The sequence below is a fragment of the Sebastes umbrosus genome, chromosome 1, assembly GCF_015220745.1.
Source record: "Sebastes umbrosus isolate fSebUmb1 chromosome 1, fSebUmb1.pri, whole genome shotgun sequence".
Lineage (NCBI taxonomy): Eukaryota > Metazoa > Chordata > Actinopteri > Perciformes > Sebastidae > Sebastes > Sebastes umbrosus.
In genome coordinates, this window is record NC_051269.1 from 42,558,763 (window position 1) to 42,586,211 (window position 27,449).

At 45.5% G+C, this 27,449-nt stretch overlaps 2 protein-coding genes across 3 annotated transcripts in view; both read left to right on the forward strand.

Annotated features, from left to right (window-relative positions):
• The window catches only part of hdac11 (histone deacetylase 11), a 51,275-nt gene extending 48,616 nt beyond the window's left edge, over positions 1–2,659 (forward strand). The window contains exon 11 of the mRNA XM_037783674.1: positions 1,575–2,659. Within this exon, the coding sequence (XP_037639602.1) occupies positions 1,575–1,634 (60 nt within the window). The 3' untranslated portion in view covers positions 1,635–2,659. The remainder of the gene's footprint in view (positions 1–1,574) is intronic.
• Positions 2,660–13,504: 10,845 nt separating this feature from the next.
• Positions 13,505–27,449, forward strand: part of fbln2 (fibulin 2) — a 75,738-nt gene continuing 61,793 nt past the window's right edge. The window contains exons 1-2 of one of the 2 annotated variants that reach the window (XM_037784635.1): positions 13,505–13,674; positions 18,424–20,291. In XM_037784635.1, coding sequence (XP_037640563.1) covers positions 18,536–20,291 — 1,756 coding nt within the window. In that variant the 5' untranslated portion in view covers positions 13,505–13,674; positions 18,424–18,535. The remainder of the gene's footprint in view (positions 13,675–18,423; positions 20,292–27,449) is intronic. The other variant, XM_037784626.1, reaches the window with a different exon arrangement.

Genomic DNA, 27,449 nt, shown 5'->3' on the forward strand with positions numbered 1-27,449 from the left:
TGTTGTAATGAAATGATGAGAGAAAAAAACACACAGGCACAAGTAAACAGTCTGCTTTTTTTTTTTTTTATATATAAATGAGCCCAAATGGCACAGCTTTATGTTTTATTTTTTTCCAGTGCAATCCCACTACTCAATGCTTTGATGTTTAGTATCTGTAAAGTATAGATTTAAATAATTGGATGAGGAGTTTGAAAACCTTGAGGAGGATTTTTTCAAAGCAAGCAGGATTATATCCAACACGGACTCTCGGCAGAAATAGTCACAGAATTTAATTAGTTTGATTCGTGTATATAGACACAAATTTCCCCTTTTTTTTCGTGACGCTGAGCACGACTTTCAACGACGTATCTTTAGTGCGATTTCCTACGAATGTCCAGCAAGGCAACAAAACTACTTACGGGCTGGACAGACCGGCCGCGTGAAGACTGCCTGTGGGATTCATGCGTCGGGTGTTCAGACCAGCAGCGTTTCTGCTGCTGTCAGCCCTTTCTTTCTAGTTTGCCTTTCATAATGTCTATTTAATTTAATTTATTATTATTATTATTATTATTATTATTATTATTATTATTATTATTAATTATTTTAGACAGAGAAAGGTTAAGAAACGTGTGGTAATTTGTAAATAATAGTAATAATCCACCATTAAAACCCCGTACTATATTCATTCATGGAGCTCTCCAAGTCACTGCATGTTCTACAACACTGTCCTGCAAATATTTCAGAATAAAAGCCTCGTGTTAAAAAATGAAGGTATTTTGAATTAGATGCGAGCGGCGACTGTGAGCCAGTGGAGGGATATGAACAGCGGAGGGAAGTGTGCTGTTTTGGGACGGTTGAAGACCAGTCGTGCTGCTGCGTGCTGAATCATCTGCAGAGGTTTGAATGTGCAGGCAGGGAGACCTGCCAGTAGAGAGTTGTAGAAGTCAATGCTTGATATTACAAGAGCCTGTATTAGGAGTTGTGTTGCATGCTCTGACAGGTATAGGGTCTGATCTTCCTGATGTTGTACTGGGCAAATTGACACAACCGAGCAATTGAGGCCACGTGAACCTTAAAGGTTAGCTGGTCGTAGGTACTTAGTTAGGTTTAGGGATAGATCCACTCGGTTAGGCTTAGGCAACAAAACTACTTAGTAAGGTTTAGGAAAAGATCGCAGTTTGGGTTAAAAAATAACTTTGTAAGTTCTGTAACTTAAGTACGGAAGTTAAGATAGACAAATAAATCAACTTTGACATGAACACCAGTCTCCTGGGCAAAAGTCCTGTGTTTCTTTGACCCACCCATCCACCGCGACCTCCTCCCTACGCGGCGTTCACTGCTCTTTATACTAACCGGTTCACAATTACGTGGATTACATATGATTTGATATCATGCTGACCATCACGAAAAAAATGTGTAATTCGTGTCTATGTACATGGATCAATACATTAAATTTCGGCACTGGGCTGAAATATCTGACATTTACAGAGCTTGTTTTTACTGATCTCTCCTTTAATTCAAGATAAAGGTCAGAGTATTGTGACCTGATGAACTCTTGTACACGTTGCAGTGTTGTTGTTGTTTTCCTGCAGACCCCTCGCCGAGAGAAGGAACAGCTGACTCTACTCCAGGTGTTGGTTTTCCTGTTTTAAAAGCTGCCTTTGTCCACCAGCTTTCATCAGCACAAAGAGAGATGACAAACAGAGGTCGTGGATGTTCACTTCACTTGAAGGTCCATTCATCAGCTCGTGACAGGAATGCATCTTCCTGTCAACAGAAGGGGGTTTGAATCAGCCTTCAGAAACACCGGGGTTCAAAGGGCACCGGAGCATCTGAGGTGTTTGTGTGCTTCTTGATTTCACTGAGTTTCACAGTCTGACATTTCTGAGCTGTGAGTTTTCGCCTGCATCGTACAGAGGGCTGAAGACACAGGGAGCCAATTTGGAGCAATGCATAATTTGGATGCCTCCTCCGTATCGAGCAACATCCCCTGGAAACCAGAGCTCCCTGCCGAGCGCCTGCTGGTAGCCTGCTGGTAGCCCCATGCATATTTCATGAAATCAGAAGCTGATTAACTGAATGGGTGCGAATAGTTGCATTCAACGAAACAATCACCAATATAAAGAAACAACCTTTTCTTTCCATTTAAGGTCCAGGTGGAAGTTTTACAGGTTACAGAAGACGTGACCACACACCTCTGCTTTCAAAATGCCTTTTTATAACATAATGCAGATTATAGATGTTGATTCAGACATGTAGGGGAAAGGAGCCTCTACGCAACGACAGAGATTACATCATGTAGAAATGATATCAGCTAAGCTAGGACTATTCTGTTTTGATACAAATGGTCATCTAAGAAATGTATTTTAGCATCATAGGATACAAAGAAATGTGTCTTCAATTTAAGATAATTTAGAAACTTGAAGGACACGTAGAATCGATCTAAACTTCAGCTGCATTTGCTGAATAATGCTTTAAAGGGTCAGGGTGTTGGATTCAGGGGATCTATTAGCAGAATTAATAGCCCAGGCTTTTATTTGTTCAATCACTGAACTCACCCGGTGTATACTTTCTTTTTATTTCTCTTTTTGTTTCTCGGCGCTCAGTGTCTCTGACTGTAATTATCTCAATCTTTGGTTTCAAAAGTCACCATTTAATGAAAAAAGATCAATGTAATAATTTCCAATAAATTCACAACATGCTTCCATCCAACGAATCACTCTGCTTCAATCCATATGTGTTGGCGTTGTTAATCCTCTCAAAAACGTTCACTGCGGTCAAAAAAAAAACCCACAAAGGGAGGCATGCGCCTAACGGGGCTTTTTAGCAGAATGAATGAATTATACTTCAGTGCTCATGGTTTCCGTAAAATGAACTGGTCAATTGAATTGTTGAGTATCTAACCAATCTAACAATGTGTAGCATGTCCAGATTGACAAAACTTGACTAAACCCGGCATTTAAAAGGGACTGTATGTAACTTTTTACACTTATAAATGTGTCTTTTATTGTCAGTGTGTGAACAGGTTGTAACCTAACCCTAAAAAATGAGACCTTCTGCGACTTTCTGGGTTTCCTCTGTCAGCCTGTAGACTGCTTTTAATGTGATGAACCCGGGCCTGTTTATGACGGGAAAATCCAACAGATGTGACGTCATGCACGCTCGCAAAGTGCCTTTATTCTCACTCCGCTACAGGGCTAACAGTGTGCAACCGTAACTAAAGTTCGGTTAGAAATGGAGTCCATTAACGCCAACAAACGACCAGCCTCCACCACAACTCAGACTCCAACACAAACTCCACGGAGGCACAAAAAAAAACAAAGTTATATCTGGTGAAGCCTGTCCTGCAAAACAGGAATGTGACCAACGTCGAGGGAAAACTAGGATCAACATCGGGCGGGTCTTCGATTCACGGAGAGACCTTTGTTTGGTCAGCTAACATTACTGCCAAGCATGTGAAATATAAAGTGATATTGTGGTTTTAGCTGGATGATGTTGCTAACCTTTATCAACATGATGCCTGTCAATTACGTCATGTGTGTCGCCTCACTGTTTTGACCGATGCTCGCTCGCGTCCACGTAGTGTGAGCATAAGCGCGAGCAATAGGCCGCTGACTGTCGTTGACTTAACGACCACTGGTGTCACTGTTAACAAACTATTTCTGATTCTTACAAACAGTCCCTTTAATTGAGACCTGCATTAATTTGTCAAAAACGTGAAGCCACACCCGGCGAGAAAAAGAGCGTCTAATTGGGTCTCGGCTTATAATTGAAGTTTTAGGTTATATTCATAACTATGTTTTCTTTAGTGTTTAATCACCTGAAACTAAGATTTGTGTTTTTGTTAGTTTAGAATGAGTTCTTCTGCATGTTGCTCCTCCATGTTTCTACAGAACGGACGAACCAAACACCGGCTCTAGAGAGAGACTTTCACGTTTTTACGTCACCTGAAGGTCACTGTAGTTCTCTGACATGCGTAGAGGGGAAGGGGTGAGCGGAGGAGTATTTAGTTGGTTGTAATCTGCAACCTCACCACTAGATGCCACTAAATCTTACACACTGCACATTTAAAGCTGCACTAATCAACATTTGTTTTACATTAACAATGGATCAACTGTGTAATGTGAAAGGGGTCACAGAGAATTATCACCCAACTCTGCTGTTCCCTCAGTTCAACGGGGCTGAACGAACCTGTGATGGGCCCAAGGCAAAAATAATTGATAGCTGTTTTCAGCAAGGAGACCAAAAACAGTAAATATTAGACTTTATTATTAATCAGGTAGACAGAAACATGACTCCAAATGAATGATCATGTTACTCCACAGCTGCTGGACGTGTTAAAGAAGCAACTGTTTGCGAACAGCTTCACTTTGACAAATTCACAAGGTGATATAAAGTCAGTTCGTGGAGCTCCTTTACCCCCAAGTGCCCCAAAAGATCATTAATGCAACTTTAAAACAGCAATATTGCCTCTTTGGGAGAATAAATCCAGAACAAGCTGTACATCAAAAACACATTTGGCCTATTATAAACTTTATATGGCTGCTTATTTACACACCCAAAGGACAAGCAGCACCGTTAGCGTCATCATGTTTCTACCAACCTGGCGAGTGTCCAGTCCACTTTTAATGGGTCCTTAAATGCTGAATTCCCCTCTCTCACTTGTTTATTCCTCACTAGTCAATAACAAGCTATTAATCTTAATCAGTGCACGGAGGATAAAAGTCTCTATAGCATCCTGTTGACTGGCACAGTTCAGCGGTGAGAGCTCATGTCTGTCAATGCTTCGACTCTTTGTTCACTCTGCTCTGGGTCGGCCAGTAACTGAGACGAGCTGACACACACAGACGGGGCATCGTGACCCTCGTTTCCCCACATTAGGAAAGTTTTATTCAGTGGTGTTCCTGATGTATTCAAATCCGAACTTTCAAATTTTGGTCAAAGTACGTATGTTTTAGCGTCAAAATGCGCTTTTTCCAATCCCTTCTTTTACCCATGTGACCTGACGTAGGTTTCTGCATGATGATGCTGCTACATACTGTATACAGTATATACAGTATATATACATCCTTAAAGTCAGTGTATTAATGTCACATACAGTAACTTAGAAGGAGGTTGGCACGCTCCCAGTTTGGAGAAGCAGACAGGAGTACAGTCAAGGAAGCTATACTATCTAAACTATCGATGCAGCGGTAGACCAGCAACTCCTGTGTTCTGAGAGGTAAAATAAGTGTTTTTGTGAATGGAGTCTGGTGGCTTTGAAGAGAGCGATATAACGGCTTCAGTTGTGGGCCTTTTTTTAGGTGGCTAAAATATGTATTTCTGCTGCTCCCGTCCACAGCCGCTTTACCTCGCCGTCAGACAGCCCTTTACCTCACCGTCAGACAGCCCTTTACCTCACCGTCAGACAGCCCTTTACCTCCCCGTCAGACAGCCCTTTACCTCGCCGTCAGACAGCCCTTTACCTCGCCATCAGACAGCCCTTTACCTCACCGTCAGACAGCCCTTTACCTCGCCGTCAGACAGCCCTTTACCTCACCGTCAGACAGCCCTTTACCTCCCCGTCAGACAGCCCTTTACCTCACCGTCAGACAGCCCTTTACCTCCCCGTCAGACAGCCCTTTACCTCCCCGTCAGACAGCCCTTTACCTCGCCGTCAGACAGCCCTTTACCTCGCCGTCAGACAGCCCTTTACCTCGCCATCAGACAGCCCTTTACCTCCCCGTCAGACAGCCCTTTACCTCGCCGTCAGACAGCCCTTTACCTCACCGTCAGACAGCCCTTTACCTCCCCGTCAGACAGCCCTTTACCTCCCCGTCAGACAGCCCTTTACCTCGCCGTCAGACAGCCCTTTACCTCGCCGTCAGACAGCCCTTTACCTCACCGTCAGACAGCCCTTTACCTCCCCGTCAGACAGCCCTTTACCTCGCCATCAGACAGCCCTTTACCTCGCCATCAGACAGCCCTTTACCTCACCGTCAGACAGCCCTTTACCTCGCCATCAGACAGCCCTTTACCTCGCCGTCAGACAGCCCTTTACCTCACCGTCAGACAGCCCTTTACCTCACCGTCAGACAGCCCTTTACCTCGCCGTCAGACAGCCCTTTACCTCGCCATCAGACAGCCCTTTCAGACGGGGAACTGAAGCCGTTATATCGCTCTCTTCAAAGCCACCAGACTCCATTCACAAATTCATTCTACCTCGCAGAACGTGGGAGTATACTGTACATACAACCCCACTTCAAAAAATCTAAATGAACTCTTTCAGTTATTTATTCTTAGCACAGCTAACGCTGACTCATCTATAGTGCTAACATTCACATTATTTATCATCAGTGCTTGAAGTGGGCCGGTACTCACCGGTACGCAGTACTGTGGCGTACTGTGACTTTTTCTTGCGCACCGGCACTTCTCACAAGCTGCCGGTTATCATCTCTGCCCTCTCCACATCAGGTCCTCTGGGAGATTCATAACGGCAGCGCCAGCGTTTTTGCGCCGCGCCTCATAAGCCGTACGAACATAAAAACTATGTGTGGATTATCAGGACGAGCTGATGCACGGCACGGTGGAGGGGAGGGGGTGTGAGAACGAGGGTGCTGTAATTTATAAATACAATGTTCATGTCCTTTTTGTAAAATAATTAGTCAACTGTTTGTCATAACCTTTTGTTATTTGTGAACAAATATAATTAATGAAACATTATTTAATATGATAATATGATTTTTACAAGGCAAACATTTCCAGAAGAATTAAATGTTCAGACGAAGGCTGTGATAAATAATAAAAATAACCATTTGACTAGTAATAATAACGGTCAAAAATTATGTGAAATTGCATATTTTTAAGTAAAAAACCTTCACATTCTCCTGGGGGAGGATCCTCAAACTCAATATCTCCTGGTATCTTTTATTCACTGTAGAAATTGAGAATGTGTTTCTGTATAATATGTCGGAGCATCCTGACTGGAACACTGCTCCTAAAACCAGAATCATCCCCAAGTATAAGCTACGAATAACACAGGAAAGCACTTTAACTATTAACACTAAACAGTCCACCTTAACCCTATGATGTCCCAGTGTGAATATTATTGGAGTATTATAGACCGACTATAGAAGATGCATAGCCCAAGTATTATAATAGCAATAAAACCACAGCTGATTATGACTGACACAGAATAACATGCTTAAAGAAATAATGAATAAATAGGAATAAGATACCGATACTCACGCCAACATGTGAATAAGAGAGTACTGGCACTTATTGAACTGTTTGGATTGAAGTTGGGCCGTAATGCTGCTGCATGTGCAGCCCATTCACACATAGAGATAAGATATGTGTGCAGATGCAAATACAGATGTGACTCAGCATGGGTTAGGTGGTCTATGTGGGGTTCACCTGAGTCTTTTAAAGTCTTGATTTCATCTCATATTGTTCTTATAAAACAGCCGAGTGAGTGAGAACCGGTGACACGGTGCTGGCCGGCCACTCTGTCCCCTATACAGCAGCGGGCTAATGGAGATTCCAGAGTACGACACCACCCACTTCCCCCTCTCTCTCTTCAGAGTTCACTTTAGTCCTGCAAATCACTGCTCTGCATCCCTCAGATACGCCGTCAGACTGAGGCCCATGTGAAGGTCACTCCTCTTCAGGCCTATGGAACTGTGTACTAGAGTCAAGATATTCTCTCTTTGCAGAAGTCTGTATGTTTCTCTCTGAATCAGAGATGCTGTATTGATGCTTTGACCAGGTCCTCCCATCTCCTGTATGTCATTATACCTACAGAGGATCAGTACCTCGGCGGCGTCCTGGGAATAAGAATTTGCGGTTGAGCCGGTGCCAGAAGTTAATTGCAACATGCTGCACACATCACGGTCGTTCACAGAGACTCCCAGTCAGTCAGTGATGGGAAAAAATGTTCTCCAAATATCCTATTTATACTTTCAACACACATTACCGTCTGAATATAGTTAGCCTGGAAGTCATTTCATGCATTTATTCACCCAAACGTTTGAGCTGCAGCAACACACTGACTGAGTCAAGAACATTCCACAAATTAAATATCTCCATTGTGTTTCACTGCAGTTTGTTTCCCCCGCCCACGATTAAGTAGTGCCATTCAAGGACAAACCACAAGTCATAAGTTGAGAAATCAGCAGAGTTGTGCGTCGCATTATAATACAGTTACCTAATATAACTGCATTATTAACATGTAATGTTGTGAAACATTAGTAAGAGTCAGGATGTTCGGTTCAGTTCAGCTTTATTTGTCCCACCAGGGGGAATTAGGTTTGCAGCCACGATATGTTGAGCAGTCCACATGACGATAGAAAACAGACCAAACAAGATCTCCCAACAGTTACTCAAACTGGAGGCAAAGTGCAGAAGCAACGGGTCATAAAGCGAAGAAACAACAGATGAGTGAGTGAATCTCAAGTACAATGTTCATTTGATAGAGTTCAACAAACCGATGGCTGAGGGAACAAAGGATGCCTTAAATCTCTTCTTCCTTCCTGCAGGCACCTTGAAACGCCGGCCCGATGGCAGTAACTCAAACCACCCCAGCAGGGGGCGCTCACAACTTTTACCCCAATAGTTGTTTCCTCGGGCCTTGGCGGAGGTTATGTTTTCACCAGAGTTTGTTTGTTTGTTTGTCTGTCTGTCTGTCTGTCAGCAGGATTACTCCAAAAGTTTGCAATGGATTTGAATGATATTTTTTGGAGGGGTGGGGTGTGGCACAATGAACAATCCATTACATTTTGGTGGCGATCCAGATTCAGGATTTTTTAAAAAGATGGCGCGTTGATGACGCGTGACCCCGCCTCCTTCTGAGAGCAGAGAGATACATATGTGGATGTGTGTGCAGGAGCTGCTGTTCGGCCGCGGTGAGAAAGAACAAAGCGGTAGATGACGGGATGAGAGACAACGTAATGTGACATTCTACAGACATAACAAGGCTGCTGAACGAGAGAGGCATCCGCCGATACGTTACACGGAAACACACCGTGGTAATAACAAGCCGACCACCTCACGGTACCGCCAGCTGGGAGCTGGGATCTGTTTTAAAGTCAGGCACCTTGGCGGAGGTCTGCGCTCTCTGAATGCCTAACTCCAATATGAACCCATCTGTATCATTAGTAGACGCTCAGAACAACTGGCGTAGTATGAAGAACGAGAGAGTCCGTGTAGGGCCGGTGGAGGAAAGGATGGATGTATCTGTTTCTTTAAGCATCAGTTCAAATTATTGTTTTCTGAAGCTACAATACAGCTCGTGTACTTCCAGAACTTTTCTACTTGGGAGATAACATTCATTCCAGCTGCTCAGATAATATTAGGTGATTATCTTCAAGTACATCTTGTACATATATATAACATGATCTCACTGTCCTCAGGCTCCAGCTGTTTAGTGATAGTAATCTAAAGCCAAACTGAAAAGTTATCAGAAGATTGTTCCATTTCCCTGTCGATTTAAAGGGATAGTCCGGGTGTTCTGAAGTGGGGCTGTATGAGGTACTTATCCGTAGTCGCTGTATTAACTACAGTAGATGACGGTCAGCACGACCCCAGCTTGCCGGTACAGACAGGAGCACCGACACCGGAGCAAAGTAATACAGCGCCCTGGACGGGGACGGCAGCAAAACGTATTTTAGCCACCTAAAAGAAAGACACACCTAATTAAATCGACATCCTTTATTTAAGCTGAAGTAGGTGAGATTGGAGAAAATATGATTCAAAAAAGTTATTTCTATAAAACGGACGCTATATCGTGACAGTAGTACATGAAACAGTTAACCTGATGCCAAAAATATAGTGCCTACTGAAGCTTTAACTGTACACTATATTTCGAATATTTTCCTTGCCGTCAGACAGCCCCTTCCTTCTCCTTTCCAAAAGTGAAGTCTTATGTATCTGTGCTCTCTCCAAAGCCAGCAGGCTCAGATGACAGAAACACTAGAGATACTTTTCACTTTCTGTCAGTTTGCTGTCGGAAAATATTCTAAATACAGCGTACACTTAAAAGGATATACACTTTTTTTAGGTGAGCCTTTCTTAAAGGTGGTTAAAATATATTTTGCTGCTGCCCCCATCATTGCTTTGCTCCCGTGCAGTAACTCCTGTCTGTTTCTCCAAACTGGGGGCGTGCTGACTGTCATCTACTGTAGGTAATACACTGACTATGGAGAACATCATGAAACCCCACCGAGAAACACCTGAACTATCCCTTTACTTTTTCCTATGAATGTATTGAATTGATCCCCATCCTGATGTTTATATAAGTACAGTATGTGACTCACATGTTATGTACAGTATTGAGACTTTATTTCCAAGTGGAACTCAGAAATGGCCAGCCAATAAACCATCCAGCAGTTTGAGTGTTGAACCAGATGCTCCCCGGTGACCCCCCACACACATGAAGCCTGGACTCCCTGAGGCCTATACCCGCCGAATTTCAAAGCCTGGTGTCTGCGTCTGACAGCTCCCCCCCCAGAGATCACACTGGGATTCCACAAATCTCACCCATGCGTTGTTGAGTCCCGCTCAGTGTTTTACAGCAGGGCTGAGCCTGATCCTGTTATGCGCATTGCAAAATCCAAGTTTGTTCACTACACCGTGGCAACCCCCCCTCTCTCATCTTGTTATCCTACACTGTGTCTGTCATCTGTGCCACTTCAGACAAAAAAAATGCAGTCAACTCCAGAGAGTGGGGCGGGTTTTATATGTAAAAATAAGTCAGTTAAATAAAAATAGAGGCCTGTAAGCAAGTGTTGACATGTCCCTCCACTCCCCCGGCCTTTAACACGGTGAATGTGAGTCCTCTCTATTGTTTCACCTCATCTCCCCTCTCTCTAGTTGAAAGCCGGCCCGCTCCCCTCCCCTGGCGGTGGTCTTATCTGCCGATCAGAGCCGATCTGTTTATCACTGCAGCGACCACCGCTTCACCCCGGGTCCTGACAGCTCCTCATTAGGACCTTTATACGAGCTGCTGGGAGGGTCCAGACTGACTGCCGATCAGGTCAACATGATGAGTGAGTCCACTCAAACATCCAGCGGACCACATTTCATTCCAAACAACACTCACACTCCCCGACGCTCTTTGAACTCAGACGTCCTCCGGAGGTGCCAAATTTACGACGCCTCTCCAAAGTGGGGGTTTTAAATAAAGCATGTGAAAGTGAGATTGGTCTCAAGTCGTAAAGCTGCTCGTTCTCTGCAGGGTCATGCTCCCTCTAATAAAATACATGATAGGATGAATGACATGCATCTTTACCCCTCCAGGGAGTACAGGGCTCAACAGGTAATTCAAAACAGGCCTGTTGTTCTGCAGGAGATTTGTTCTTTCTGTGAGTGGTTGAGATAGCCTTTACCAGAGGTCAGAAACCTGCAGCTCCGGAGACACATGCAGCTCTTCAGCTCCTCTCCAGTGGCTCCCTGTGGGTTTATAAACATGGAAATGAATAACTGTTGTTTTGTTTACATTTTCATTTTTATTTCTCATTGTTGTAGGTCTATGGTACGACGGTACGACGGAGTATTAGGGCCACATTGCATCAGACTTATATACTATATACTTAGACTATAAACTGTGTTACCTTCATCACAATGATCACATGTTTTGCGTCTCCAGACAGATTTATTTTTGCCTAAATTGTCTCTTTTGATAGTAAAGGTCGCTGACCCCTGGTCTATGGCCTTGTATCATACATGGACATGAACTGGCAGCAGACAGACGGCAGCATGAGTGACGATGTAAGAGCGAGGCTCTTGTTTAGCCAAGGTTACGGCCTTCCGTTTAAGAGGTACATGCTAGATCCTTAAAAACACAGCGGTGGACAGCGGCTACAGTTTACCCTGGAGGCCGACAACATGGCTCTAAAGGAGATATAAGAGAGTACAGCAGCACAGTAACGCTGGTCACATACACTTTGACTTTATACAAGTTACACATGAGAGGACAAATAGTGGAGCAATAACCTTAACCCGGCTTATCTTCCTCTCTGGGCTGATACAAACCTCATGTAAGTTCAAAGGAGTTGACCACTGCAGACTATAGTCGGGATTTAAGAAGACAAACACAGATGTATTGGTACACTAAGGTCACATACTTCATTAAAGGAACGGTTCAACCTTTTGAGAAGTACGCTTATTAACTCTCTTACCAAGATGAGAAGATAAAGACTCTCACGTCTGTTTGTTATGTGTAGGTAGAGCCAGAGCAACACAACCTCCTCTACAGGCCAAATAGGTAGAGCCAGAGCAACACAACCTCCTCTACAGGCCAGATAGGTAGAGCCAGAGCAACACAACCTCCTCTACAGGCCAAATTTGTAGAGCCAGAGCAACACAACCTCCTCTACAGGCCAGATAGGTAGAGCCAGAGCAACACAACCTCCTCTACAGGCCAAATAGGTAGAGCCAGAGCAACACAACCTCCTCTACAGGCCAAATAGGTAGAGCCAGAGCAACACAACCTCCTCTCCAGGCCAGATAGGTAGAGCCAGAGCAACACAACCTCCTCTCCAGGCCAGATAGGTAGAGCCAGAGCAACACAACCTCCTCTACAGGCCAGATAGGTAGAGCCAGAGCAACACAACCTCCTCTACAGGCCAGATAGGTAGAGCCAGAGCAACACAATCTCCTCTACAGGCCAGATAGGTAGAGCCAGAGCAACACAACCTCCTCTACAGGCCAGATAGGTAGAGCCAGAGCAACACAACCTCCTCTACAGGCCAAATAGGTAGAGCCAGAGCAACACAACCTCCTCTACAGGCCAGATAGGTAGAGTCAGAGCAACACAACCTCCTCTCCACGCCAGATAGGTAGAGTCAGAGCAACACAACCTCCTCTCCACGCCAAATAGGTTGAGCCAGAGCAACACGACTGCCCCCCACCCCCCTCGTCTGCTTTATCTTAAGCGTTGCTCTGAAACCGTTTTTCACTCTTTTACATGAAACATTTTAACATTACATGTTTATTTTTTAGTGACTTTGTTCTGTTTGTGTGGCCCTAACCCTAACCCTAACCCTAACCCTAACCCTAACCCTAACCCTAACCCTAACCCTAACCCGACCAGCTGAGCCTGCTCTTCATTAAACACCATGATGATGATGATGATCTCCTCCGGAGGACTCTCTCCAGCAGCAGAGGAAACTTTCCCTTCTTTCTCCTCTCTCTTCTCTCCTCTCTTCTCCTCCTCCTTCTCCTCCTCCTCCTCACTCCTCCTCCTCCTACTCCTCTCTTCTCCTCCTCCTCCTCCTCTTCCTCTCTCCTCCTCCTCCTCCTCCTCTCTTCTCCTCCTCCCTCCTCCTCCCTCCTCTCTCGTCCTCCTCCTCCTCCTCCCTCCTACTCCTCCTCCTCCTCTTCCTCCTCCTCTTCCTCCCTCCTACTCCTCCTCCTCCTCTTCCTCCTCCCTCCTCCTCTTCCTCCTCTTCCTCCTCCCTCCTCCTCCTCCTCCTCTTCCTCCTCCCTCCTCCTCCTCTTCCTCCTCCTCCTCCTCCTCTTCCTCCTCCTCCTCCTCCTCCTCCTCTCTCCTCCTCCCTCCTCCTCCTCCTCCTCCTCTTCCTCCCTCCTCCTCCTCCTCCTCCTCTTCCTCCTCCCCGGTCCCTGCAGCGCTGCAGCGGTGAAAACCTTCACACTCTTGCGGGACTCAGAGGACCGGCAGCCGGCGGCTCTCCAGACATCATCAGTCTGAACAAGGTAACACACAACCCGGCTCTGCAAACTGTTTTTAGACCGTTAAATCAGCTTCGTACCGAGACTCCGCTCGCTGCTACACAACACACAACACACAACACACAACACATGGAGGAACTGTGCGAGTCGCTTAAGTTACTTTTTAAAGTTTCATTGAGGAATTTCTACTTGTTGGCTGCAACTTTGCTTTGTTTGAGTGGAGGATCAGTTTGTGCAGTTATCAGGTGGAGAGCGATGACAGGTTGCAAAGTTTGTGCACACTTTAACTGCAGAAGATGCAAAGTGTCTCTAATGGTCGGATCTATTGTAAAATAGTTATTTAAAGACTCAAAAGTTCCTCGTTTTAGATAATTGCATACAGATGTCACACCAGCAGTGATTTGAACTATCTGTAATATATCCCTGTATATATGAATCCCCCTGTATGTATTACACAATGACATATATAGTATTATTCTGCAATGCAAAGGTGCACAGCATCTTTTCTTAAAGCTGCAGTAGGCAGTATATATTTTTGGCATCATTGCGCAAAAATCCCATAATAACCTTTCAGCATATTGTAATTCAAGTGTTCTGAGAGATAACTAGACTCCTGCTCCTCCTCATGGCTCTGTTTACAGGCTTTAGAACATCTAGCCCATGACGGGAGGCTTTGACCAATCACAGGTCATTTCAGAGAGAGAGAGCGTTTCTATTGGCTGTGCTCCGATCAACTTGGCGTTCCTTCACCAGATTTCTACAATGGCGGCGGCGTCATAAATTTTCTCATTTCACAGCTAAACCGTGCACTACAAGATGATTCTGAGAACGTGAGGAGAGAAATAGACATTAACGTAACAGAATATTGATTCATATTTGATCAGCGCTGCCTAGTTTGACCGTTTGGTCGGAGTTCAGAGTGATTGACAGCCGGCTCTCATAGACGGCTGCTGGACAGCAGACCTCAGATCAGCTCTTACTGCTTGTTTTCCTCCGGTCTGTGAAATCTTGCAGATGCCGGTAGGAGCACCGGAGGACACAGAGGAACATTACAAACGTTACCTGTGTCTAGGGATGCACCGACTGAGTACAAGTACTTACATTTGGGTACTCTCCGATACCGAGTACCGATACGAGTACTTCTCTGTGCCAAAAGACCCTCGTTAACAGCCAGCTGGAGGGTGTGAGCGACACACGGCAGGCTGGGGAGTCCCGGGGGCCGTGGCCAAAGTGTCACCGGGGGGACTGCCCCAGCCGCGTCGTGCCCCCAGGGCGGGGCTCGGCCCACGTAAAAGGCACCAGGGGTCTGCGGCGATGTCTGCAACCCACCCGACCCGTCTTGAAACACGGACCAAGGAGTCTAACGCACGCACGAGTCAGAGGGTGCAAGACAAACCCCCGTGGCGCAATGAAAGTGAGGGCCAGCGCGCGCCGTCTGAGGAGGGTTCCCGGCGCCCGCACCGTCGGGGAGGTGCAGCGTTAGGGCGTGCGATAGGACCCAAAAGATGCTGACGAGAGGTTAACGTCACGCTGCCGTAAAGTGGTATCGGTGTCGGTGCATCCCTACCTGTTTCATGTTCTATTGTCACGATATAGCGACCGTTTTCTGCTCCAGTCTCGCCTACTTCAGCTTTAAAGTGAAGCTTTAAAAGGTTCCTCTGATTTGTGTCCATGTTGGCAGAGCTGCGTTACATCAGGGTTTGTTCAGAGATCAGCTGAGTGTGTGTGTGTGTGTGTGTGTGTGTGGATAGGAAGAGAGAAGCCAGAGGAATCCCCCCCCATCCCTCACTGCTGGTGGGAAACACCAGGCTGCGTACTCTCACTTTGCATTCTTCCTGCAGCTTTGCCAACTCTCATTATGTCCAGTACAGTAACGCTGCTTGTCACTTCCACTGACGGGGCTGCAGTGATCCTCACTTCTCAGGGCTACAAATAAACTCAGTTTGGTGACAGAAGGCCTTCGGGGGACGGGCTGGGGGGGGGCGGGGGCGAGTCAGCGAGGGGGGGGCTGTCGCAGAAACTTCAACTCACAAAGTTTAGAGCAAGAAATGCCAATTATCCAACTCCTCTTCTTTTCTCTGTATTTTGTGGTTCAAAATGCTGGGCTTTGACACTGAAAAGAATATAACAAAAATAACCTTTTGAATGGTTCGAAGCTTCTGAACAAGAAAGAAACTTTATTTTGTTTTTATTCTTTGTGGCAGCGCTACGGCAGCAGCGTGACGAGGTATTCTGCGCGGAGCGCTGCACGTTTGGAGTTTTTTTTTGGTCGCTGTGAGTTGAAAAATGTTCACCTTTGGGTAAAACGCTGCGTTCATCACTCATCACTTTTACCCAGCCGTCCAATCACAATGGAGGAGGGGCGGGACAAATACCACAATGACCAACCTCACATCCTACGATAATAACCTAACAATAAAGTTTATTTGTATAGCACTAAAATCAGGATAAATTAAATAATTAGCAAAAAAAAAAAAGTGCAATAATACCACATATTTTGCTGTTGAGCCGATCATTATCACCACAGGGGAAATTCCTTCACGGTGACAGCCCTACATTACAGTTCAGTTTGCTCACTTTGAGAACCTGAAACATGAGAAGACAGATAACAAACAAAGCTTTAAGAAATATAAGAAAGTCAAGTTGTTCACGTGGTTGGCTCCTTCTTTATAACATAAAGAACGGCAAACGTTTTTAATGCTCCTGAGTTAAACGTGTGAACTCTTCCCAAACTGTTAACGTCATTCTGTGGTTCCCTCATTATGTGTGGCTCGTGATCACAGATGGAGATGTGCTTATTCAGAGCAGATTAACGGCCTTCTGACAGCACCGTTTGTGACAAATCACTGTTGAATTCAGCACTTCATCGATACTTCATGAAGATCAGCCCAGGAGTAGGGAGTCTGATGTTGTGTGTTTACTTGTAAAGATGACCTGCAGGCTCGCCAGCATCCGTTGCCATGGGAACATACGCTGTTGAGTGTCTTTGATGATATATCAGAAACATGTTGGCAAAGATAATAATGTTAAGTGTTTGGAGAAAGAACAGAGACAGAAAACTCAGAAGGCTTTGATTCTTTTGTTGATTCTATTTTACAAAATTACCAAAAGAGTTCATGATGTTATATATTTAATGAGTAGCTTTGATTCCTGTACTAATGAACTGACATTCTAGAGTCAGTTCATTAGTACAGAGCTACTTTCAAGGAGCACTTTGAGTTCTAAAAGACAACTGTTAACTGAAACTACAGGAGGGCTGTCAACATTTAATTCCATTTAACGCCACTCATTTCTTTAACGCATCAACGCAACTTGTGATTTTTAGGTTGTAGTGGTTTCAAGCAGGGTTGGTTGGTTTAATGCCAGGATCGGACTACACGATATGTTTGACGGTTCCGATGGTCACTATGTCAGATCAGACGGTTGAGAGTCATAAATTCTTGTCGTGACTCGGCCGCGACACATGACGGACATGTCGGTCCTCTGTTCCGACAACACACACTCTCCCGGCACCGGCGTCTTATTATACGGGCTTACCGGGGCTCAAGCCCCCCCGGGCCCGACCATGTAAAGGGGCCCTCAAGGCTCCAGGGGAAAACAATAAAAATATCATTCACAGGGACAAGAAGCGAAATTGGGCGCGCAACGGGATGCTCCATGCTCAAAGACGCAACAGCGGTGATGTTTTTACTCCAACACGACCTTCATTGAATATCCTACCACGAGGTCCGGCAGCAGTTGAAGGTCCGATGACATCATTCTGCATAATAAGTAGCCTTCTGTTTACGGCTGTGTGCGTCTGAGCTCAGCCGGTTAAATTCACAGCCGTGACGGAACACGTCGTGGAAAGCAAAAAAAAATCAAACATACTAGACTTTCCGACAGAAAGTCATAGTCAAGTCAGCACACTGACACACTGACAGCTGTTGTTGCCTGTTGGGCTGCAGTTTGCCATGTTATGATTGGAGCATATTGTTTTATGCTAAATGCAGTACCTGTGAGGGTTTCTGGATCAATATCTGTCATTGTTTTGTGTTGTTCATTGATTTACAATAATAAATATATACATTTTCATAAAGCAGCATATTTACCCACTCCCATGTTGATAAGAGGATTAAATACTGGACTAATTTTAAGGTTAATTTTGAAGGGATCAAAAATGTGCGATTAATTTGCGATTAATCATGATTAAATATTTCAATCGACAGCCGTAGTATTGATGATTAGCTTCATAGAAAAGAAGTGCACTAATGGACTGACTCCAGAACGGAGCTGTGTGAAACCGGTCACTTTGAGTTTGAAACTTATGAAACACATCATTTAGAAGAAGAATCATTAGTTAAAGGAGGCCGTGTACTCTGGCTCTACTTCACTAATCACGTTAGAGAATGTACTTTCCATAAATTGTAATCAGTTTCCAACAAACTCAACTTCTAAAGCGTCATGAAGTCTCTGTGTTCAGCAGTTACACTTTAGGTTTGATTGCAACTGAGATTTTTATGGCGATGGTTCCTACGGAGATAATCAGGGTCGTGGTAGAAATAAAAGAACTTGAGCGCGTTCCAGGTTCCATCGTGACATCCTGCGTAATGATTCAAAACGCTGCAGTGCAGCTGGTGTTAATGAGGAGTACATAGTCTTAATGTTAGGACAACTAGTAGGCTGTAATAATTGGACTCTCGTGAGCTCAACTGTCGAACCAGAACCAGATGTTGGTCTGCTTTCATTTTGTGGAATAAGTCTCCGTCTCTCTCTTTCTCCTATTTCTTGCAGAGTGGAGATGGTTCACATGTGCAGAACGCGCCAGAGTCCTTGAAGATAAACTAAAGGCCGCGGACGTTAACCTGATCTTCTTTTGATTTTTGTTTGTACACCTGGCGGTGCCATGGCCGGTCTAATAGCCGAAGCAACACTGCTGAGGTGCACGTTTCTCTTTCTCTACTTGAGCGTCTGCTCGTGCCAGCGTGACTGCACCGGCGTGGACTGTCCCCAGCTGGACAACTGCATCGAGGAAGTGCTGGAGAGCGGCGGCTGTTGCGCTTCGTGTCTGCACAAAGGATGCACGTGCGAGGGCTACCAATACTACGACTGCGTCAACGCCGGATTCAAGAACGGCAAGGTGGCCGAGGGGGAGTCTTACTTCGTGGACTACGGCAGCACAGAGTGCTCGTGTCCCGCGGGAGGGGGCCGGATCAGCTGCCACTTCATCAGCTGTCCCGACATGCCGCCCAACTGCATCGAGATCCTGGAGCCGGCGGACGGTTGCGTGCAGTGCGAACGCGTCGGATGCGTCCAAGACGAGCAAAAGTACGAGGCCGGACACTCGTTCCACATTGACCCCTGCCGGGTCTGCCACTGCCCCAACAAAGGAGGCATGCTAATGTGCTACCCTGTGCCAGACTGTGACCCAGATGAGCCCCATAAACCAATGTTAGCTGCACCAACAGGGGAGGACGCCGTCAGCAGTTACCCCTACAGCTTTGACCAGCAAGAGAGCTCCGATCACACAACGCACCACCTTCCTCCTTTTGGGAATCTTCCTCTCTTCAAATCATTGCCTCTGGATAAGGAGGAGCCAGAAGATTATGATTACGGTCCGACAGATTTCCCAGAGGTCTACCCTCAATCTCTAGTCTTCCCCACCCTTCCCACCTCCTCCTCCTCCTCCAACAAGGTCATCTCCGTGTCCCGAGGCTCTGACAGAACCTCTGCCCGTCTGAGCTTCGACAGACAAAGCAAGCTGGAGCTGAGAGAGCGACACGGAGTTCATCCTGCAGACAGACAGGAAGTGACAGAAAGCCCCCTGAGAGCGGAGCAGGCCACTATCGGGCCACATGTGCACGAGGACGCCACTACTTCCTGGCAGCCGTCACTGAGTCTAACAACATTCAGTGATCTGACAACACAGACAGATCTGGAGAATCCACTCAAAAGTCCACACGGTGTCGTATTTCCACTGAACCGAGGACTGGGGGGTGAAAAACAACCACATACGAGTCCACAGAGCTCCGGGACTAAAACACATCACCAAAATGCCTCAGATAGTGTGACACCCGGCGGTTCAAAGAGCCAGATCGACGTTAGTTATCCAGCGAGAGGTACGGACGATCCAACTAATCAGCAGAGAGCATCAGATACAGTCAGTTTCCCGCTGTTCATGCTGCAAAGCCCAGAGAGCCCGATCCATCCCCAGGAGAACGGTCAAAAAGAATTAGAGGAGGATGTCGCACCAGACAGCGAAGAAGGGATGGATGAAGAAGAGATGTTAGAGGAGGAGGAGGAGGAAGAAATAGTGACCTTTCATGGAGTCACTGCGCCTGAAGGAAGTGATGTTCCTTACAAGATGAAGTCAGCGCAGCAGGAGAGAGAACAAGAGGAGTCAGAGAGCAGCGATCCAACCAGCAGCTACGAAAAGACCACACCCGAGCCCAGCACCAGCTCCCCCAGGAGGCCTCAGGAGAACCTGACGATCCCCATGGTCCGCTATATTACCACTCCCCAGCCGCCGGAGAGAGTCAAGCTGAACGAGAGCGAGCCCGGCAGGACGCCAGGCCAGAGGCTGGTTAACCTTCACAGTGAGGACCAGGAAGAGGTGACGGAGAGAGAGGAGGAGAGGAAAGGTCTCGTCAAACCCGATGGAGGTGAGTAGACGGTGATCTCTATTTCAGAATAGAATCCTTATGAGTTACCTACACGACCTGACTCTAGATTAGTTCACACGTTGTCGATGTACGTGTAGAAAAACTTGAGTAAAACTGCCAGAAATCTGTCTGTGTTTGCTGTGAACCGCGCGGCTCGCAGCAAACACAGACGAGACCTTGACACGCGGGCAGTGTGGCTGCTCTAACCTGTTAACACGGACGCCGAAATAAACAACAACAGGAAACGCAGCCGCCACGTCGCGCTGCTGACGTTCCCGGTGTGGACGAGGCTTTAGAGATGCACCGATTCCAATTTTGGCCACTTCTGATTCTTTCATTCTTTCTAAGAACTATAATTTGACAACACACACAAACATTTTTGTAGCTTTTCTTTCATGGAAAATTGGAACTCAAATTGTGTATCTTCATAATAAAACATTGATTATTTATATCAGTTATATCCACCAAGTTAACGGACCCTTCTCGCACTCTCTCTCAAACAAATCTCAAAATAAAAGTATATCCCACTTTATCTAATATACGTTTTACTTCCCCAAAAGAAAACAGGAGCAGCTCTTCCTGCTGATCGATCTGGTTCTTCAACATCCCACATGAAAGTGTTTCAAACATGTCTCTAAAAGTGGCACACACTTGTGTGGAAGTAGCACTTCATAAATCTGAATTATATTGCTCAAGCTCTGAGAATTATTTCTGCTCTCCAGCATTTAGCACCCCGTTTTCTAATGCTACATAAATCATCTGGTCTCTCTCTGATGTTTTAGCTGTACGGCATCACAGAACAGAACAGAGCTCCCTTTCTCCGTCCCGCTCCAAATACCAGGCCAGGCCAATATGTCATGAGCGTATAGGAGGAGCGGAGACACCCGCCGGTCCCCGGGTATCATAACAGGAACATAAATAGTGAGCTCAGGGTCTGTCTGGAGCAGGGAGTCAAACACTCCTCCCATGGTGAACATCACCTCCATCCCTCACTCAGCAACACACACAAGGCCTCGCCGCCGCTTTACAGCACGTCTTCCTCAACTCCCCCTGAGGAGACAGACACGGCAGCTTGAGAGTCTGGATCTGGTTATAAATCCTCTCTGGCCTCCAGCCTTCACATGGTTTGATTTCAGGAGTCTTAGATTTAAACGTTTTCATTTCAAAGATTTGGAAACTATATATTGTTGTATTTGTTAGCATCCCGATGCCTGAGGTGTTCGTGGCGTCCATCACGCAGTGAGGGCGGTACTGTGACGTCTGCTTCTTGGTTTGTCTCCAGTTTCCATAGGTGTATAGCAGCGATCCTTCCTCATGCCAAATACACAGCTCTTCTGTTTGCTTCAAGTGGAACACATCTGTTCCCGTACATTTAATTCACAACAGCAAATGTAAAAGTGAAGTAGAGTGAAGCGTTTATTTAGTTGAAAACGTCGCGGACTGCTATTTAAAAACGTTTGGTCAGAATAGTTTAGCAGGTCATTGCACTTTATGTGGGATAGCTGAGTTATTTGATCCGTTACTGGTGCGTATGAAAAGGCTTTTAAAAGGTGTAGTGTGCTGCACACGGCAGGAGCAGATCCAGATGTTGGTGCCCTGGAGGGTGTAGATGTACAGAGTCAGACTCTACACTGTAGACGAATACAAACTAGTCTGACATGGTTGGTACCGATGGATTCATCAGGTTTTATAGTTTCATATGATACCAGTATCTTCACCCTACCTTCAAAGCACAACCTCCGAAAGATTGATTGTGTCTGCAGTGACAGCCCTCGTGTCGCTACACTAATCCTGTCTTTTTGATAAAGAGAAGAGACGAGGATTACGACTAATCAAAAGGGTTCAAGAATAGAAACCAATTTATTTTTAGATACGTAGTTTTGGTGCTAATGTGAAAAAGGGGGTCCTTTTTAAAGGGGTTAATTAATCTTAAAAAGGGGCTCTCATTAATCCATAATGAAAATAATCATTTTTTGCAGCCCCATAACAGCACCATGTACGACCTAAAAACAACTACAGAGTTGTATCTTCTCTGACATCTCAACAGATACTCAACACTGTGAGCTTTATTAATGGAGGAGGTGTTGCAGGACGGTTGTATTACACTGCACTAGATTATAGATCGTCCCACCTTTACTTCCTGTTGCAGTGTATGTGAAGGACATCAGCTGACGGGAGGTAAACATGGACCCAGGCTGTTCAAATGACATCATGTGAGACACATCATGTGAGACATCATGTGAAACACATTTCATCAAAGCGCTCTTTAAATAGAGCGTGTGGATGATAAAATGATCCAGTTCTTCATCCATTAGGAGGCTGCTCTTAATCAATTAATCTTCTGATGAGATAATGTAATTACATAATCACTGTGTGTCACATTAGATTTATTCCCAGCTCCATTTGCACATTGATTCATGGTAATAAGGAGGCCAGTGGTCTGGCTGGTGGATCACAACCTGGGGCCTCGTTACAGAATCCTCCAAAGTCTAAAATCCTGTCTTATCTCAGTTCAGGATAACATTTAGGATTTTTGGCATTTAGGAAATAATCCTGTCTTGTTTTAAGATTGGATTTTAAGTATTACACAACCGTCTTAATTTAGGGATTTCCAGAGTTAGGAATCCTAAATTAGTATGACTTAAACCCTGTCCTAAATTCAAAATATCTGTTGTTAGGTCTGAATGCCAATGAAGACGGGAAACAACATGAACATCCATCCATTTCCTTCCGCTTATCTGGGGCAGGGTCGCGGGGGGCAGCAGGCTTAGCACGGTGATGAACGGGGATGTTAGCTATAGAGACCAAAACCATTTTTATACCCCCGCAACAACATAGTTGGGGGTATATAGTACTCTGCGTGTCCGTCCTCCCTCCGTCCCTCCGTCCGTCCTTTCGTCCGTTCGCGTGTCACACGACGCGGAGCAGAAATCGGAAACTATTTAATTTAGGAACTTCAGATTTGGTATGACGGTTGACAGTATGGTGTAGTTGTGTCTTTTTCAGGGTTAGAAGTCCAGGGTGCCCTTTAGTTAAAGGCAGGGTTGATGATGTTCTCCAGTCTACACTATTTGTTCTATTGGTTGAAATGGTCTTTACACCCCGACAGCGATCCATTACTGATGAGCTCTGAAAAAGGACCGGAAAAGAGCCGTCATCTGTAGCTGCTGTAATCCTGTAAAAACGTCTACCAATCACTGCCTCGCGGTGCGCTTGGAGAGAACCAATCAGATGCCTCTCTGCACTCCCTGCTCGAACTCTACCCTTGGCGTGCACCAGCCTGAACTCAAAACGCGTCACCGCCGCACGTTTCCTGGAGAATGGAAGAGAGAACTCAGCCCTGCAGTAGCAGTGCCGCGGCGGCAAATCCCTACTTTAGTAGGGGTCAAGCAGTGAGCGGGGAGGGGAGGAGGTATGTGAGCCATGCTCCGCCTTGTTTGTACCAGCCTGTTAATGTTTTTATTTCTTCTGTAAAGTTGGGGATTTAAACATGGGGGGGTCTACGGGGATTGACTCGCTTTTGGAGCCTCAAGTTGTCATTCGAAGAACTACTTTTTTCTTTGGCACTTCCGCAATGGCTTCAGTTTTCAGTGCCGAAGGTCGCCACTTGGTCTAGACAGCCAGTTATAGGATACTGTTGGCCCCTGGTCCTAAAGTTTCTTGCTAAAAATGACACATTGCTGTGTCCTCTGTAGCCTATATATATATATATACATATATATATATATATGCAGCAGGATAAGCTGAGGAGGAGTTATCTGTCGGGGTGGCAGGGTGCTCTTATTCCAGATAAACTCCTTCCTCCAGATAGCGTAGAGTGCAGACAGGTGGCTGCTCACAGTCTTCTAGTGGAGATAGAGGGGCGGGCCGGGCAGGGCCGCTCTCCGGGCCGCTGAGTGAACTTTATCAGCTCTGATGACACGTCGGCTCAGGATAGCTCCGGCACGATTTTGTCAAATCTGACACGAGTGGCTCCAGTTTTGTTTTTTATAGAATTGTCTTTGTGGTAATCTGTTTGAAGATGAAAGGTTTGTCTCGTACGTTATCAGGTAGAAATACATCTGGTTATGTTTTGGCATTTATGACTTTGAATTTTGTTTTGTTTTTAAGTCACACTAAAATTTAAATAAAATATTTATTTTTTGCCTTTATACCTTAGTAGAAATACTCCTATTTGACATTTATGGAAGATGGGAACTCACTAGTGTCGACATATATGCATATTAGAACTCCATAAGACTAGGGATGCACCGATACCACTATTTTTCAGACTCAGTACAAGTACTTACATTTGTATACTCTCCGATACCGAGTACCGATACGAGTACTTCTCTGTGCCTAAAGAGCCTCGTTAACAGCCAGCTGGAGGGTGTGAGCGACACACGGCAGGCTGGGGAGTCCCGCATACGAGGCGGCGCGCCGCCACCGGCTCTAGGTCAGCTTGGAAAGGCTCGGGGGGGAAGGTGGCTCGCGGCCGCAGCTTTACAGCGCTCCTCGCTGCACCGTGACGGGGCTCCCTGCTCAGTGCACCCCTGCTGCGTTGTGCCGCGGCCCACGTAAAAGGCGCCAGTCTTGAAACACGGACCAAGGAGTCTAATGCACGCCCGAGTCAGAGGGTGCAAGCAAAACCCTGTGGCGCAATTTTGTTGAGAAAACACAGAATGTCAATTTCCTGTTACTCAACTCTTTATTCAGAGTCTGAAGTTCCTCACCAGTTCTCTCTGGTTTACACCTGTCCCCCCCCCCCCCCCCCCATCCTGAGAGTGATATAAATGACGCTCAGCCAGTCAGATGTTCTCAGCAGTCTGTCAGCGTGACAGAGCGGCTGGTCAATCAAACGAGGATGATTTATTTGTCAGGTAGCTGCTTCACACTCTCAGAGTCGGGACTCAGGTGAGTCAGTCCTGAAGTGGCTTTTCTAAGGTGACTGACACGATAAATCAGGCGTGATGACAACAGCTGTCTGAGGCGTGTGTGTGCTTTAGATTTCCATCTGTTACGTCTCCGTGCTTCGGACTGTTTGACAGACTCTTGTGATTCCTTCAAACTTCAATTTAATAAAACTGTTTTTTTGGTGGCACTTATTTAATTTCTGTGATTGCATTTTTTTTTTTAAATAAAGGGACGTTATGTAATGTTCTATCAGCACGTACTGTAACTGTGACAAGAAAGACTAAACTGATAGATCTGGCTCATCAAATAATGAAAGTGCACTTGCCAGTCTAGCACCGCAAATAATACAGTTTACTATAATAATAATAATAATAATTATAATAATAATAATGGTGGCAGATTCAACACATTATTTTTTGAAACAACAGGTCCTTGATTTCAGACAAGAGCGAAACGAAAAAGAGGCTCTTATAGACCTTCATCTTTTCTGGCTGAAATGAGGATTGTCAGCAGCAGATTTGATCAGCTTCCGGTAGGTAAATGCTGTTAGCTTGATGAGTTGGTTAATAACAGCGTCTCCAGCCCTGTCTTCTACAAAATGACATCCTCATACAACTAAACTGCATTCTCAATTACGTCTCGAGGGAAACTCATTTTCTCCCAGATTATGGTCACAGTTTTAAACACGTGGTTAACGTTGTAAATGAAAACAGAACAGGAGGGAGGAGTTCTGTAGAAAGAGAGAGAGAAGAGGCTGAGGAGGCAGAGAGAGGCTCAACAAGCTGCATTGAACAGTATTAAAATATGTTATTAACTATTGTAACACATTAGTTTAACAGTATTACAAATATAAATTATAGTTTTCACATAATATATCATTCTATTCATTGATTTATTTATAATATAATACATATTATGCTATAATACATATTTATTAGGTGTGTAACGATTCATCTACTACATCGATATATCGATTTATATTCCTACGATCCAACTACATCGATAGGTACTCGGCAAGTTGTCCTTCACGGGAGTCGTATATATAAAATCGATTGTATGGCTACTGAGGATTTGCACCTTGTATTTAAGGACCACAAACGTTCTATGAAAGTGTTTTATAGCACTTTTATTAGTAAAGAAATGTTAAACGTTACTCCGGTTCACTCTCCAGACGTGCGCCAGCTGGCCAGCTCTGCCCCTCTGCAGCGCGAGCACGCATCCATGGCGTGCATGCAGACGAACGGCGGTCTGCGTGAGCTGCTGGCGCTGCGGTGTAGAGGAGCCGGTCGGCAGAGTTTCAAGTGCTATCAATCCACTTGACGAGGGCGGTTTCACCCACAGGAGCTTTCCCCGTGCGCTGACGTTTTTTTCATTCAGAGAAAATGACTTTCCTTTCCCCGTCATGATACCTATGTGCACACAGCATCAGCCTCACGTATCCAGCCGGAGAGCAGACGGTCCGAGAGGCACATTATCACCGGAGTAAAGTAAAAAAAAAAAAAGAGAAATTCAACTAACGTTAGTCTAACGTAGTTTTAAAATGTAGTTCCGTATGTTTTCACGTCTGTCGGTGACGCCGCCCTCGTCAAGTTTAACATTTCTTTACTAATAAAATAGTAGAATAACAACACAGATTGTTCAGTTCACCTTTCAGAAAGGTTTAAAACGTGGGAGCTGCTGGGAGCATCTCTACGCTCCATAGCTCTGGACTATTTGTTCCAATCCACAGTAACAGCCTGGATAGTGTGTTGAAAGGCCTGAAGAGTCCCTGGTCAACAGCCAGTAGATTTATCATGCTCCTCTGCTATAGAGCTGTAAAACATTAGTTGTTGCACCTTTAAAGAAATAACTGACTATAATTCTCCGTAGCAGCAAACATGTGTTTTCCTTAAATCGCGTCCCCGGTGGGTCGGCTGTGCCTCCACGACCAGCACTGTGTGTGTGATCCACATTCAAGGCCCCAGACAGTCCCCCTCCCCCTGAGAAAAAGTGCAATCAAAATGCCAGTCACACTGCCGGGCCCTGACAGATAGGATGGTCATGGGATACGCTTCACACAATCTGGAGCGCTCGTGGCTGTCCACGCCGCCGCTACCCCCCCCCCACAGAGACGGGAAGGGTTCATCATTTCCACAGAATCTCGTTCAGCTCTCTGAACACATCTAATCTAGCAGACTCTCTCTCTCTCTCTCTCTCTCTCTCTCTCTCTCTCTTTCTCTCTCTCTCTGAGTCGAGTGTGTTCAGTGAATGCAAGACAAAAAGTTT